This window comes from Macaca thibetana, chromosome 20 (assembly GCF_024542745.1).
Source record: "Macaca thibetana thibetana isolate TM-01 chromosome 20, ASM2454274v1, whole genome shotgun sequence".
In the NCBI taxonomy this organism is placed as follows: Eukaryota; Metazoa; Chordata; class Mammalia; order Primates; family Cercopithecidae; genus Macaca; species Macaca thibetana.
The window spans coordinates 71,493,339-71,509,057 of NC_065597.1; the positions used below are offsets into that span (position 1 = coordinate 71,493,339).

Below are 15,719 nucleotides of genomic sequence, written 5' to 3' on the forward strand. Positions count from 1 at the left end.
GCTTGCTCCCCACCAGGCAGGGGTGGAGCTGCCCTGGGTGGTGAGACCCCTCCACAATGGAGGAGCTGCCTGGATCGCACCTGCCTAATGCTCTTCCCTTGGCCCTCTCTGTCTCCAGCGGTGCTTCAGCGGCTTCGGAAGATCTACCACTCATCCATCAAGCCCCTGGAGCAGTCCTACAAGTACAATGAGCTCCGGCAGCATGAGATCACAGGTAGGACATGAGCTCGTAGGTAGGGCACGAGATCACAGGTAGGGCATGAGATCACAGGTAGGACATGAGCTCGTAGGTAGGGCATGAGATCACAGGTAGGGCATGAGATCACAGGTACGGCACAGGCCTGTTGGCGGGGTCGCACCACTGACCAGCCCGTACTCCCCCGGTGCCCACACAGGTTCAGGAGCTCGTTCATGACGTGTGCGAGGACTCACGGGTCTGGGTCTGGGCTCCCCCTGGGAGTTGGAAAGGACGACACCTCCACCACGGAGCTACCCTGTCACCAGCAGAGCGCGATGCTTTCCCAGGGTGTTACAGATGCATTTTGGTTTTAAGCCTTTATGCTCCAGTCATGCACATTTGAGTTTTCAAGGGCAATGATGCCAATTTCGATCCCTCCTGTACTGGAGAGCCACAGATGCCACCTGTCTACTCACAGGTGGTGCCTGAGTCCTTTGATCACTCCGTTCCTTCCCCTCCTCCTATTGCCCTTCCTCTCTGCTTCCTTTGGGCCTGGATTCTTTACAAAATTGGTTTTCAAAATAATAAAAATAAGACACACTTGTTGCAAAAAATTCAAATAATGCAGAATAGTATATGTCGAAAAATAAAAATTCTATTCTTGACCTCCAACTTCTTTAATTCGACTCCCAGAGAAACCCATTGTTATAGTGAAGACTTCCAGGCATTTCCTCTTCATGTGTGAACACACAGATGGATGTCATTTTTTGTTTTTACAAACATGGGATCCTGTTACATGAGCTGTGTGTGTGTGGAGTCCCGCCTCCTTCCCTCTGACGGCTGTGTGCTCTTCCCCTGCGTGACCATGCCATGCTCTGGAAAACCAGCACCTTCCCGGTGGCTCATGCCTGTAATCCCAGTGCTTTGGGAGGCAGAGATGGGAGGATGGCTTGGGCCCAGGAGTTTGAGATCAACCTGGGCAACATAGTGAGACCCTGTCTCTACAAAATATACAAAAATTAGGGGCGGGCATGGTGGCTCACACCTGTAATCCCCGCACTTTGGGAGGCCGAGGCAGGCAGATCACGAGGTCAGGAGTTCGAGAACAGCCTGACCAATGAAACCAAAAATACAAAAATTAGCCGGGCGTGGTGGCGGGCAGCTGTAATCCCAGCTACTTAGGAGGGTGGGGCAGGAGAATTGCTTGAACCCGGGAGGCAGAGGTTGCAGTGAGCCTAGATCCTGCCACTGCACTCCAGCCTGGGCAGCAGAGCAAGACTCCATCTCAAAACAAACAAAACACACGGAAAAATTGGGGCACAGCGCGATGGCTCATAGCACTTTTAAAAACAATCCTATGGCCAGGCACGGTGGCTCACACCTCTAGTCCCAGCACTTTGGGAGGCTGAGGCGAGCAGATCACTTGAGGCCAGGAGTTTGAGACCAGCCTGGCCAACATGGCAAAACCCTGTCTCTACTAAAAATACAAAAATTGGTTGGGTCTGGTGGTGGGTGCCTATAATCCCAGCTACTGGGGAGACTGAGGCATGAGAATCACTTGAACTGGGGAGGCAGAGGTTGTAGTGAGCTGAGATTGTGCCACTGCACTCCAGCCTGCGTGACAGAGCGAGACTCCGTCTTAAAAAAATAAAAAATAGCTGGACATGGTGGCATGTGCCTGTGGTCCCAGCCACTTGGGAGGCTGAGGCAGGAGGATCATTTGAGCCTGGGAGGCAGAGATTGCAGGTTGCAGTAAGCTGAGATTGCACCAGTGCATTCCAGCCTGGGCGACAGAGTGAGACCCTGTCCCCCCCCAAAAAAAAAAAATTGGAACACTGCAATTAAACATTTTGCTAGTTGTTACCATATTGTCTCCCATGATACCAATTTGTACTCTTAATAACAGTAGATGAGAATCCTTGTTTCCCAACAGCAATGCCATTTAAAAATGTTACTCATCTTTGGTCCGGGCGCAGTGGCTCATACCTGTAATCCCAGCACTTGGGGAGGCCGAGGCGGGCGGATCACGAGGTCAGGAGTTCAAGACCAGCCTGGCCAATGTGGTGAAACTCCATCTCTACTAAAAATACAAAAATTAGCCAGGCATGGTGGCGCGTGCCTGCCTGTGATCCCAGCTACTTGGGAGGCTGAGGCAGAAGAAGTGCTTCAACCCAGGAGATGGAGGTTGCAGTGAGCCAAGACTGCACCACTGCACTCCAGCCTGGTGATAGAGCAAGATTCCGACTGAAAAAAAAAAAGTTACTCATCTTTAAAAAATTTAGCAATGGTATCTTATTGTTTTGTGAATGAGATTACAAGTCTTTCCCTGTGTTAATCTGGCTGTTTCTATGTGATCTCGTTTGATGCTCCGGATGGCTGTAAGTGGCCAGGGTATAATAGGGTTTGTGTTCTTCCTGTCTACAGAGGGGAACCTGAGGCCCAGAGACGTGCTGGATTACCCAGGATCAAACAGCTGGAAGCAGGGAATACCCGGTTCCACAGCTGCCTACACTGTTTTTCATAGTCTAGGAGCCAGTTATCGCCCCCTTTGTAGCGGACGCACAGCCATTGGTGTGAGCTTACAGAGCCTCCCAAAGGCTTTCTCTTCCTCTCTTGGCCCTAAGACCCAGAGGCTTGGCCCTCCCAGGAAACTTATGTGGACAGCAGCAGGGGCCAGGAGCTCCAGTGTCCCCAGGGCATGGCGCTCTGCAGGGCGGGCCTGCTTTCTGGCCCCTGCGCTCGCCTTCTGGGCTTGGCTCCTAACTCCTAGTCTCTGGCCAGCTTCCTTGTAACCTCTCCCAGGCTCACCTCCCACCTCGTGCGTAGGCCAGCGGTGCCCCCTGCTGTGAGGAGCCGAAACCACAGCACCAGGAAAGGGCCCTGTTTGTGGCTTGTCTCAGAGAACAGGAACATCTAGGGCTCTCCTTGTCGTCACCTGGGCCGGTGTTAAGAGACTGTAACATCTCTGTGGCTGTAACTTGGGACTCCTGCCACCCTCTCAGCCTCCTTATCCCTTCCTGGCCCTCAGCCAGGGCTTGACTTACACAGAGATGTGTCTCCTGTGTATTCACAGGCAGGAAGGGATGGGGCAGGGCCATGGTGTTGCTCTCAGGCAATGTACGTGTGCCTGCCCTGTATAAGACTCCACCTGGTTAGGACTGAGCTTTAGCCTCAGAGAAGGAAGACCAGAACATCCGAAAGCAAGATACAGAAGAGGAAGCACATGGCAGCACTCTCTGTAAAAAGATAGGGGCCGGGTGTGGGGGCTCACGCCTGTAATCCCAGCACTTTGGGAGGCCGAGGCAGGTGGATCACTTGAGGTCAAGAGTTCGAGACCAGCCTGGCCAACATGGTAAAACCCCATCTCTACTAAAAATACAAAAATTAGCCAGGCATGGTGTCATGCACCTGTAGTTCCAGCTGCTTGGGAGGTTAAGGCAGAAGAATGGCTTAAACCCAGGAGGCGGAGGCTGCAGTGAGCTGAGATTGTGCCACTGCACTTTAGCCTGGGCAATAGAGCAAGACTGTGTCTCAAAAAATAAAAATAAAAATAAAAAAAAAAGGGGGAAGTGCTGGGTGCCGGGCTCATGCCTGTAATAGTAGCACTTTGGGAGGCCGAGGTGGGTGGATCTCTTGAACCCAGGAGTTGGAGACCAGCCTAGGCAACATGGCAAGACCCCATCTCTACTCTAAATACAAAAATGAGCTGGGCTTGGTGATACATGCCTGTAGTCTCAGCTACTCAGGAGGCTGAGGTGGGGGCATTGCTTGAGCCTGGGAGGTCGAGGCTACATGAGCTATGATCGCACCACTGCACTCTGGCCTGAGCAACAGAGTGAGACCCTGTCTCAAAAAAAAAAGAAAGAAAAAAGAAAAGAAAAGATGGGGAATGTGATAGCTACTAATATTGCTTACATATGCATTGAAATGTCTAAAATAACATGTAAGAAATCAGCAGTGGTTACCTACTCCAGGGGGTGTGAGGGCTGAGGCAGACTGGGACGGAGATGGGAAACTTTTCACTGTTTACCATTTTATATTCCTGATCTTTGAACCAAGAGATTAAATAAATTAAAATCATAACAAATAAATGAAACAAAAGGGGAGTGCCTAGTGTTTTTCGGGCGAACTGCTGGCCTCAGGGAGACAAGTCTGGAGAACTTCGGTGCTAAATTATGCAGGGCTGACCCTCTGTGCTGTAGTCCAGAGAAGAGCTGAAAGAGCTGAGGCCTGAAAATCTGCAATAAGATTGACCACACCCCACGCCGAAAGCCTCTCCCCTTCCCTCCCTGGCCGCTGGATTTGAAAGCACTAGAGCATTCTATTTTTCCTCTTAGGGACCCACCTGGAGTGGCCCTTGGCTGGGTCATCTCCCCAACATGGCCTTCGGAAGGACATTGGATGCAGGACCCAAGAATTGCCAGTTCATTGTTTGGTTTTGGGCACTGGCAAATTTGTCATGGACTTTAGAGGCTAGTGTTTGAGCGTGGCCCTAGAAGAGGGTTAGTGCAATGGCTCACACCTGTAATCCCAGCACTTTGGGAAGCCAAGGTGGGAGGATTGCTTGAGCCCAGAAGTTTGAGACCAGCCTGAGCAATGCTGCAAGACCCCGTCTCTACAAAAAAATGTAAAAAGTAGCTGGGCATAGTGGCACATGCCTGTAGTCCCAGCTACTACTTGGGAGGCTGAAGTGGGAGGATTGCTTGAGCCCAGTCATCATAGTGGGGTACAATTGCACCACTGCATTTCAGCCTGGGCAACGGAGACCCTCATTATAAGCAAAAGAGGAGAGAAAGAGAGAGAGACTGGCCTTAGAGCCCAGGATTAGGCTGTATTGGGAGTTTGGGGATCCCCATGTTGGAAGAGAGGAAAGCTGCAGAGGCTGGAGACAGGTAGGGTCTGAGTCCAGATCACCCAAGATTATACAAGCTGCTCCACATCCATCCTCCATTCTCAACCCAGATTCTCTCCATGTGGAAGCTCTGTCTTCCTTTTTCTATAAGCTTTTCTCCTCCAGATTTAACCAGGAGACCTAACCCAGAGTGAGTTCCAAGTCAGGGTTCGTTGAATTCACGGAGATACTTCTTCTGGTGGGGGCAGATGTGCCAAGGATCTGAGCAAGGCCCAAAAGTGACTTCTGTGTCTTTTTACTGGGTGATCGCACTTATGTAGCAAGAGAAGTGCCACTGGGGGCTACACACATCTGATTCATGGAGAATTCCACAACTCAATTGGATGGACGGTGAGATGCTTTGGAGTACGGTGCCATACCCTGTGTCTGAACTTTTGTTGGATTTATTCCATTTCTACTTCCTGTCGCCCACAGACGGAGAGATTACCTCCAAGCCCATGGTGCTGTTCCTGGGACCGTGGAGTGTTGGTAAATCTACCATGATAAACTACCTCCTTGGACTGGAAAATACTCGCTATCAGCTCTATACAGGTAATCAATCTTCTTGTGTGATTGTTGGGATTTGAATGCTATGTTTTCATGGTGTAAAAGCACCATGAAAAGTTAAATCACTGGCCGGGCATGAAGACTCATGCCTGTGATACCAGCACTTTGGGAGGCCAAGGCAGTGGATCACTTGAAGCCATCAGTTTGAGACCAGCCTGGCCAACATGGCAAAAACCCCGCCTCTACTAAAAAAATATGAAAATTAGCCAAGTGTGGTGACATATGCCTGTAATCCCAGCTACTCGGGAGGCTGAGACATGAGAATTGCTTGAACCTAGGAGGCAGAGATTGTAGTGAGCTGAGATTGCGCTACTGCACTCCAGCCTGGGTGACAGAGCGAGACTCCATCTCAAAAAAAAAAAGAGAGAAAAAAGGAAAGTTATGCCACTACGAAATTTGAGGGCCGGGTGCGGTGGTTCATGCCTGTAATCCCAGCACTTTGGGAGACCAAGGCAGGTGGATCACGAGGTCAGATGGAGACCATCCTGGCGAACACAGTGAAATCCCATCTCTACTAAAAATACAAAAAACTTCACTGGGCATGGTGGCAGGTGCCCGTAGTCCCAGCTACTGGGGAGGTTGAGGCAGGAGAATGACATGAACCTGGGAGGCGGAGCTTGCAGTGAGCCGAGATCACGCCCTGGGCGACAAAGCGCGACTCTGTCTCACAAAAAAAAAAAAAAAAAAAAAAAAAAAAAGAAAAAGGCTGGGCACGGTGACTCTATGCCTGTAATCCCAGCATGTTGGGAAGCCGAGGCAGGAGGATCACCTGAGGTCAGGAGTTCGAGACCAGCCTGGCCAACATTGTGAAACCCTGTCTCTACTAAAAATACAAAAAATTAGCTGGGTGTGGTGGTCCTCACCTGTAATCTCAGTACTTTGGGATGCCAAGGTGGGCAGATCATTTGAGGTCAGAAGTTCCAGACCAGTGGGAGAATCGCTTGAACCCAGGAGATGGAGGCTGCAGTGAGCTGAGATTGCGCCACTGCTTTCCAGCCTGGGTGACAGAGCAAGACTCCATCTCAAAAAAAAAGGTAACTGTTATGTTATATATGTTTTACTACAATTAAAAGAAAGCCCCAATAGCTTAGCCAACATATGCAATTCTGTTGCAAAAGTCTCCCTGTGACATCCAGCATATACACATGCTTCTCAGTAGGTCCGTTTCACAGAGATCACGTATTCCTTCACCTCTCACCCCGTGTGCCAGGCGCCGAACCCACCACCTCGGAGTTCACGGTCCTCATGCACGGGCCCAAGCTGAAAACCATCGAGGGCATCGTCATGGCTGCTGACAGCGCCCGCTCCTTCTCACCCCTTGAGAAGTTTGGCCAGAATTTCCTAGAGAAGCTGATTGGCATTGAGGTTCCCCACAAACTTCTGGAGAGGGTCACTTTTGTGGACACACCAGGCATCATCGAGAACCGCAAGCAGCAAGAAAGAGGTAATTTAGCCCTCATTTCTGAACAGTGTAAGCTCTGTTTCAAAAAATTATTTTTGGCCAGGCATGGTGGCTCATGCCTGTGATCCTGGCTCTTTGGGAGGCCAATACAGAGGATCCCTTGAGGCCAGGGGTTCAAGACCAGCCTGAGCAACATAGTGAGACTCCATCTCTATAAAAAAATTTAAAAGATTAGTCCGGCATGGTGGCATGTGCCTGTGGTCCTAGCTACCCAGGAGGCTGAGATGGGAATATTGCTTGAGCCAAGGAGGTTGAGGCTGCAGTGAGCCGTAATCGTGCCACTGCACTCCAGCCTGGGCAAGAGTAAGACCTTATCTCATATAAATAAATCAATAAATAGGGCTGGGCACAGTGGCTCACACCTGTAATCCCAGCACTCTGGGAGGCCAAGGCAGATGGATCACTTGAGCCCAGGTGTTCTAGACCAGCTTGGACAACATGGTAAAACCCTGCCTCCACAAAAACTATAAAAAGTAGGCTGGCATGGTGGCACATGTCTGTAGTCCCAGCTACTTGGGAGGCTGAGTTGCGAGGATTGCTTGAGCCCAGGAGGTCCAGGCTGCAGTGAGCTGTGGTCATGCCACTGCACTCCAGCCTTGGTGACACAGCAAGACTCTGTCTCAAAAAAAAAAAAAAAAAAAAGAAGGAAGAAAGAAAAGAAAACGACTTTTGACAGTGGGTGGTAGGCAGGCAGGGAGAGGACGTGTGCCCAGTGTTGCCCACAATCAGGAGGAGCATTCTTAACTTCCACCCCTTCTTGTCATCACTGCGATGCCACTTGGGTTTTGGAGTGCCTGGTCCTCCTACCTTCCCGAGGACTGATTTGGTTTGGAGACGGCAATATTTTCCAAAGTGGGGGCCTAGTCCTCTCTGCAAGCAGCTCTGAGAGGTTCAAGCTGGGGCTCAGTTGTCTCCGGGAGGCCCCGTCTGTCCTGTGTAGCCAAGGGCCTGGACTAATTGGATCACAGTAACAGTATATTTGACTTCTGGCTAAATTGGGTCTGGTGCTCCTGGGCCTGCTGTAGGTTGAACCTGACCTTCAACTCTTCCTATTCCCGGTTTCTGCTTTTCCAGGATTGCTTCCCCATAAGGCTTTAGCAGGCTTCTTCAAAGCCCTACTTGCCCTCTGGTAGCAGGGGAACGCTACTTTGGGCCTGTCTGACTTCACTTACATGAGAGTAGGCAAAATCAGAAAGACAGAAACCGGAGTGGTTTTAACCAGGGGCTCGGGGGAAGGGGAGATGGGCTGTAACTGTTAAATGGGTACAGAGTTTTCAATTTGGGAAGATGAATAAGTTCCAAAGAGGGATAGCGGTGATGGTTGTACAACAGTGTGAATGTATTTAATGAACAAGGCTGACAACCAGGCCACAAGACTAGAAGCCAGATGCTGCCAGGCATGCGGCTATGGAGTAGACCACTGAGTCCTGCCATGAGGCAAGGCTATCTGCAGTGAGTCCTGAACAGAGCAGTGTGGGAATATGTGACCAGACGGTGGATCTCAGTTTATGGTTACAACTCCAATTGTGGTTATAAGTAGATCCTGTAGTAATGATATTAGCAGTAATATTAGAAGCAATTAATAATAGTAGTAATATTAGTAATATTATAGTATATTTAATTATATTATTATGGTATAACAACATTCATAGTAGCATTAGTAATATTAATAATGTTAATAATTATAATAGTAAATTGTACCCCTACTACACATTGGATAATTTTATACATTATTGTAAAAAAAAAAGATTTCAATGTTTTTAAGATAGTTAGTCCTCATCTCCTCAGTTTTCTTATTTGCAAAGAAAACTAGGAAATAAGAAGCTAATGGAATTAAAATGTATTCTGCACCAGCTGTATGACTGGAATTTTAGGTGCTCTCCTATATTTACAGCAACATGGTAATCTTTATATCAACTCAGATGTTGATATTGTTCTTGTCATTTTGGAGCTAAAAAAGTAGAGCTTAGAGGCATTTAATATACAGCAGGCCAGGGGCAAAGCTCAAATTCTAGTCCAGGTCTCAATGCCAAGCCCACACTCCTTCCCCCTAAATAATGCATTCATTCTTTCATGTTCTTCTAATTCCTCATTTCTCTCCCTCAGCATCTTTGCCATTGCCCCAGGTCCTTTTAGACAATAGGACAATCTCCATTTTGAACAGGTATTTAGCTTTCTTGGAAACTTGGATTTCACAGTAGATTAAAACAATGATCAGGTGGGATGTGGTGGCTCATGCCTATAACCACAGCACTTTGGGAGGCTGAGGTGGGAAGATTCTTAAACCTGGGAGGTTGAGGCTGCAGTGAGCTGTAATCATGCCACTGCACTCCAACCTGGGCGACAGAGTGAGACCCTGTCTCAAAAAACAAACCAACAAGAAAAACAAGGATCAGGTTGTTCTTGGTTGAAGGTTGGCAAGGGACAGGTTATATCATTGACTTTTTAATAGTCTTTAGACACCCAGAAAATCCATAGTGCTGTTCCTTCTTTCAACCCCCAGAATGGTTCAGTTCTGAAAGGAGGTGTGCGGGCTTTGAGGGAGGTCTACTCAGTTTGACTTCTCGCTTCTGTCTCCCAAAGGGTATCCCTTCAACGACGTGTGCCAGTGGTTCATCGACAGAGCTGACCTCATCTTTGTCGTCTTTGACCCAACCAAGCTGGATGTGGGTCTGGAGCTGGAGATGCTCTTCCGCCAGTTGAAGGGGCGTGAGTCCCAGATAAGGATCATCCTGAACAAGGCTGACAATCTGGCCACCCAAATGCTCATGCGGGTTTACGGGGCCCTCTTCTGGAGCCTGGCCCCTCTCATCAATGTCACAGAGCCCCCAAGGGTTTACGTCAGCTCCTTCTGGCCACAAGAGTATAAGCCAGACACCCATCAGGAACTGTTCCTCCAAGAAGAGATCTCCCTCCTGGAAGACCTGAATCAGGTGATCGAGAACAGATTGGAGAACAAGATTGCCTTCATCCGCCAGCACGCCATCCGGGTCCGCATCCACGCCCTCCTGGTTGACCGCTACCTGCAGACTTACAAGGACAAAATGACCTTCTTCAGTGATGGAGAACTGGTCTTTAAGGACATTGTGGAAGATCCTGATAAATTCTACATCTTCAAGACCATCCTGGCAAAGACCAATGTCAGCAAATTTGACCTTCCCAACCGTGAGGCCTATAAGGACTTCTTTGGCATCAATCCCATTTCCAGTTTCAAACTGCTCTCCCAGCAGTGCTCCTACATGGGAGGTTGCTTTCTGGAGAAGATTGAGCGGGCCATCACTCAGGAGCTTCCGGGCCTCCTGGGTAGCCTCGGGCTAGGGAAGAATCCAGGTGCTCTCAACTGTGACAAAACAGGGTGTAGCGAAACCCCAAAAAATCGCTACAGGAAGCACTAGGTGGTATAGCGGTTCTTGGGTTCCTGTTGGTGAATGAGCTTGTGTCCTGTCTGAGAAGTCCTGGTTTATTAACCCTTTGAGCCACAGTGGCAGGAATTATTACATAGTGGAGATTTGGGAGTTCATTGAGGCCAGGGGTTGGGGCAGGTGCGTGGGTCTAGGGAGGAGAGTGGAAACTGTGAATTCTAGCGTGCTTGTCTTGTTGCTTCAATGAGGAGGCCTGATTGATGCAAGTCAGCCTCCACCTGCTTTTTCTGGGTCCTGTCTTGGAATGACAGAGAGCAGCTAAATTGTAGTGTGTCTTCCATCAGTGAGGGTCAAAAAAGCTAAAAGCAGCTGAAATTCCTTGTCCCCTGGGAGCTGGGAAAACAGCGAAGGCCTGAGTCGTAGAGATTGTCAGGTCCCTTTTGGCTTCTTTCCACACCCACAGTCTCGCGTTTGTTCCCTTGGCTGCCTCTTAACTTTGGGCTGACTTTCAACAGTGAACAATCTCTTGGGTTTGAATATACCTGAGTTTGTTTTTGTTTTTTTTGAGACGGAGTCTCGCTCTGTTGTCCAAGCTGGAGCGCAGTGGCGCCATCTCAGCTCACTGCAACCTCCGCCTCCTGGGTTCAAGCGATTCTCCTGCCTCGGGCTCCCGAGTAGCTGAGATTATAGGCCTACTACCACGCCCAGGTAATTTTTGTATTTTTAGTAGAAACAGGGCTTCACCATGTTGCCCAGGCTGGCCTCAAACTCCTGACCTCAAGTGATCCACATGCCTCGGCCTTCCAAAGTGCTGGGATTACAGGCATGAGCTGCCGCACCCGGCCTCCACCTGGGTTTTGAGCCAATCCCCAGGACTTGCTCCTGGTTTCCTCAAGGGGTGGGGCAGTGGTTTAGGACACTAGACAAGTAAGAACAGGAGTTCCCAGGAAGGACGGGGATCTGCCTTCCCCACTGCCACTTCTCTGGTGTGTTCCTCAAAGCCAGCTTGGCTCAGGGGCACGATCCCCAGGAGGAGGGGACTGGTTGGTGTACCCAGGTAATTTACTCTTGGAAGTCACTTTAGTGAAGGTCGTGGAAGGGCTCAGAGGGTTAATTGGTTTGCAGTGTGTCTTTGTCTATTGCATGTCTTGGAAAACTCAGATCCCAAAGGCGCTGGGTTTCAGAGAGGACAGTGGAGACCTTGCTCCTTTTCCTTAGGCCGCCAGTGTCTCCCAAATTTCAGAGGAGGCTGTTCCACGACTCCCCTGTGGAAACAGCAGCGGAGTTGCTCCTTCGCAGTTTCCACATCACGGCTTTTCCTTTCCTTTCTTCTCCATTCCCTGATGCATCAACACTTAAAACTCGGAGCAATTTCCTAGGAGTCAGAACCAGCACCAGCCACTCGGTGTCGGCGGCCACCAAGGCTTAACATTGACCTTCCCGCCTGACCTTGACGCAGATGTCCACTGAACACACCGCAGGAAAGCCAGGGCCTTCAGTACCGATGAGTGTGAATATGTGTGTATGTTGGCCAAGAGATATTAGGGAGATCACATAGACTCGAGGGAGTAGAGAGCTTGTAACAGTCTTGCAAGGCTATAGCATGCACGGCTCTGCAGCAGGTGGTGGGGAGCAGAGGAGCAGGCCCTGCAGGGAAGAAGCAGCCTTTGGATGGTGAAATGTGCGTGGTGCACAGTCTGTGCACGCCCAGGAGACCCAGCCCGGGCTGCCTCGAGGGACTCCTTTGTGCACAGCCAGCCGCTTCTCTTGGGAACAAGCTGTCCTGGGGGCCTTACCCACAAGGCAGGAGTCAGGATGCACCAGCTCGGCACCAGGAAGTCATCCTGGACCAGGACAGTGGAAAGGCAGGCAGAGGGAGAGGCACTCCGAGGTCAGGCAGGGTAAGCCAGTTCGCCGTCAGGTTAGGTCTACGCAGAGAACCTTGAGTTAGGAATTCCTGGTTCTCAGAATCGTTATCAGTCTGGTGCATGCTGTCACAGGGGCCGTTGCGTTTGGCTTTGTGGAGGGCCTGGAACCTTCCACAAGAACACCCGAGGTTCCAGGGCACTCAGGACAATGTTTCCAAGGAACAAGTCAACCAGGAAAGAAAAGTAAGTTCTGCAAGGGGCATCCATGGAGCCTGTGATAGGGGCTGATGAGATGGAATCTGTCCCACTTCTCATTAACCACCCTCCGCAAACCCCAGAACCCCTCACCTCATTTCTGTACCGTCTGCCCTCTTGGGGGATGGGCCCTCCCACTTTCCCCGGCCTGCTTCTCCATGCTGTGAGCTGCTTTGGCAGATCTGTTTTTCTGTGTAGTCAGGGGAAAAACAAAAACGAAAAAACACGCACAACTGTGTGGGCATTGTCATAGCTGTTGATGTCACCACTGCTTTGGGGGAAATGGCTGGGATGAGGCTAATACATTCATGCAATATTTATATTTTCAGGGGGCTACGTTATCAGCGTGCTCTCCCTGCCTTGGGCTTTTCTTTTCGTCAGGTATCTGTTTTCCTTTTCGTGTTCCTTCTCCGACTTCTCGTCTCTGCTGCTCACAGGCCTGCCCATCAGTCCCGCACAGATATTCAGTGTCTGGTTTCTGGCCAGCTCCGTGGAGGGGCTTTAAGCAGAATTCTGACTCTTTGGGGTGGGGGATTAGCAACTGGGGGAAACTTAAGGATCCAGAGATTCCCCCAAGAGGAGTGTCTGGAAGGATCTGTGCCTGGACAGTGGCTGAACCTTTCCAGTGTTCTTTCGTTTCTGATTTCATCAGTCTCAATAAAGTTCCGATCTCTCTTTAACACCGCGTGCTTTCTCGTGGTCTCCAGCTAGGTTAGTCTCTTCGTCCTCCTTTTATCTGGTAGACTGAACTCATGTGTAAGTTTCTTGGGAAGAGACTGGAAATTAAGAAACTGCCCACCCGTGTGTTAGCTGGATGCCCCAGGACCTTCTTTGGGGCTGAGGCTGAGTTGCTCTCAGCCACCCAGGAAGCCCAGGCCGGCATGGTGTCCTCTGAAACTTAAAGAACTGCTGTCTCCTCAGCACCTCAGTGCCTCCTTCCCCTGGGCATCGGCGCGGCTGCCTCAGATACCTGAGGGCTCCAGTGGAGGCGGGCACAAAGGTTTCCTGAATGATAAGGCTGCCACCACCTCTTGGCTTCACCAGAAAGTGATTTCCTCCTCCAGGAAGTGTGGACTTGAGCCTCCCGCTTGGACCTGTCTTTAGAGAAACCTGAACGTGTCCTTGACTCCCTGAGCCCTTTCTACCACATTTTGCTGTTTCTAGTGTCCTCTTCAGAGCAGAGGTCCTTTAATTTTTATGTTTTACTTCTGGGGTCTTCGAAGGAGTTTCACATCTTGCTTGAGAACAGGTTTTTTTGTTGTTTTCAATCTTTTTTTTTTTTTTTTTTCTGAGATGGAGTTTCGCTCTGTCGCCCAGGCTGGAGTGCAGTGGTGCCATCTCGGCTCACTGCAACCTCCACCTCCCGGGTTCAAGCAATTCTCCTGCGTTAGTCTCCTGAGTAGCTGGGACTACAGGCACACACCACCATGCTTGGCTCATTTTTGTATTTTTGGTAGAGACAGAGTTTTACCATGTTGGCCAGGCTGATCTTGTGCTCCTCACCTCAAGTGATCTGCCTGCCTCAGCCTCCCAAAGTGCTGGGATTACAGGCGTGAGCCACCACATCTACCCAATTTTTTTTTTTTTATTGAGACACTCTGGCACCCAGGCTGGAGTGCAGTAGCGCGATCATAGTTCATTGCAGCCTTGACCTCCTGGGCTCAAGCAATCCTCCCGCTTCAGCCTTCTGAGTAGCTGGGACTACAAGCACATGCCACCATGTCTGACTAATTGAAAAAAAATTTTTTTGTAGGGATAAAGTTTCATTATGTTGCCCAGGCTGGTCTCAAACTCCTGGCCTCATTCCATCCTCCTGCCTCAACCTCCCAAAGTGTTGGGATTAGAGATGTGCGCCATCTCGCAGGTAGAGAGCAGGTTTTGAAAGGGAAAAAACTGGGCCCTGGGGAGAAAGGGAGAGTCTGCAGTCCACGGTCTTTGAGCAACTGAGCAACCTGACCCAACTAAGGCCACTCCTGTTCACCCACCCAACCCTGTGTCCCTCTTCCACCCTTTCCCCGGAGAAATCCAGAGCTCTTGCCTGGAAGAGGGAGGTCTGTTTTAAAGATAAGTGTGAAGTAATATGCCAGAATCTGCCTCAAAATTGTGCTGTTTCACAAGCCTCACCATCTTCACGTTGCCTGCCATAAGATGATAGAGAAACAGAAACAGAAAATGGAGAAAGGACAATCAGGGACCGGGATAAACAGATAAAGTGAGGGGCGTGAATGGAGTGTTTTTAAGGGTAAGTGGATGTATCTTCTGAATCCATGGGGGTTACACATGGTTATATGCATAAGGTGTGTGCAAATACATATGTAAAGCCCATGCATGTGGGGAAACAGGTGCCCAGGTACTTAGCACAGTGCCTGACATGCAGGAGCTCATCACCTGTGTGCCATCAGAGTGAATAAGTGGGGTTTGGGGGAGTAAAGGTGTCTGTGCGGGTTTTTGAGACAGGGTCTCACTCTGTCACCCAGGCTGGGTGACGTGATGCAATCACAGCTCACTGCAGCCTCGAATTGCTGGCCTCCAATGATCCTCCTGCCTCAGCTTAGCTTCCCAAGTAGCTGGGACTACAGGTGCACATCAGCACACCCAGTTAATTAAAAAAAAATTTTTTTTGGCTGGGTGCGGTGGCTCATGTCTGCAGTCCTAGCACTTTGGGAGGCCGAGGCTGGCAGATCACTTCAGGTCATGAGTTCAAGACCAGCCTGGTCAACATGGTGAAACCCAGTCTCTACTAAAAATACAAAAATTAGCCAGGCATCGTGGAGGGCACCTGTCATCCCAGCTACTCGGGAGGCCAAGGCAGGAGAATCACTTGAACCCAGGAGGCAGAGGTTGCAGTGAGCTGAGATCGCACCGCTATACTCCAGGCTGTGTTTTTTTAGAGAGATGGGGTCTTGTCATCTTTCCCAGGCTAGTCTCAAACCTCTGGGCTCAAGTGATCCTCTCACCTCAGGTAATTTTTCTTCACAAGAAAGTAAAGGCAATAAAAAAGCATTAGAATAACAGAAACTGGCTGGGCTAGGTGGTTCACGCCTGTAATCCCAACACTGTAGGAAGCCAAGGTAGGAAGATCGTTTGAGGACAGGAGTTCAAGACTGGCCTGGGAAACATAGTGAGACCACCTCTC

General features: G+C 49.8%; 1 protein-coding gene across 3 annotated transcripts in view; it reads left to right on the plus strand.

Annotated features, from left to right (window-relative positions):
- Window positions 1-13,263, plus strand: part of SRL (sarcalumenin) — a 55,355-nt gene extending 42,092 nt beyond the window's left edge. For all 3 annotated transcript variants that reach the window (XM_050774242.1, XM_050774243.1, XM_050774244.1), the window contains 4 exons: window positions 119-214; window positions 5,505-5,621; window positions 6,847-7,080; window positions 9,682-13,263. In XM_050774242.1, coding sequence (XP_050630199.1) covers window positions 119-214; window positions 5,505-5,621; window positions 6,847-7,080; window positions 9,682-10,493 — 1,259 coding nt within the window. In that variant the 3' untranslated portion in view covers window positions 10,494-13,263. The remainder of the gene's footprint in view (window positions 1-118; window positions 215-5,504; window positions 5,622-6,846; window positions 7,081-9,681) is intronic.
- The last annotated feature ends 2,456 nt before the right edge of the window (window positions 13,264-15,719 follow it).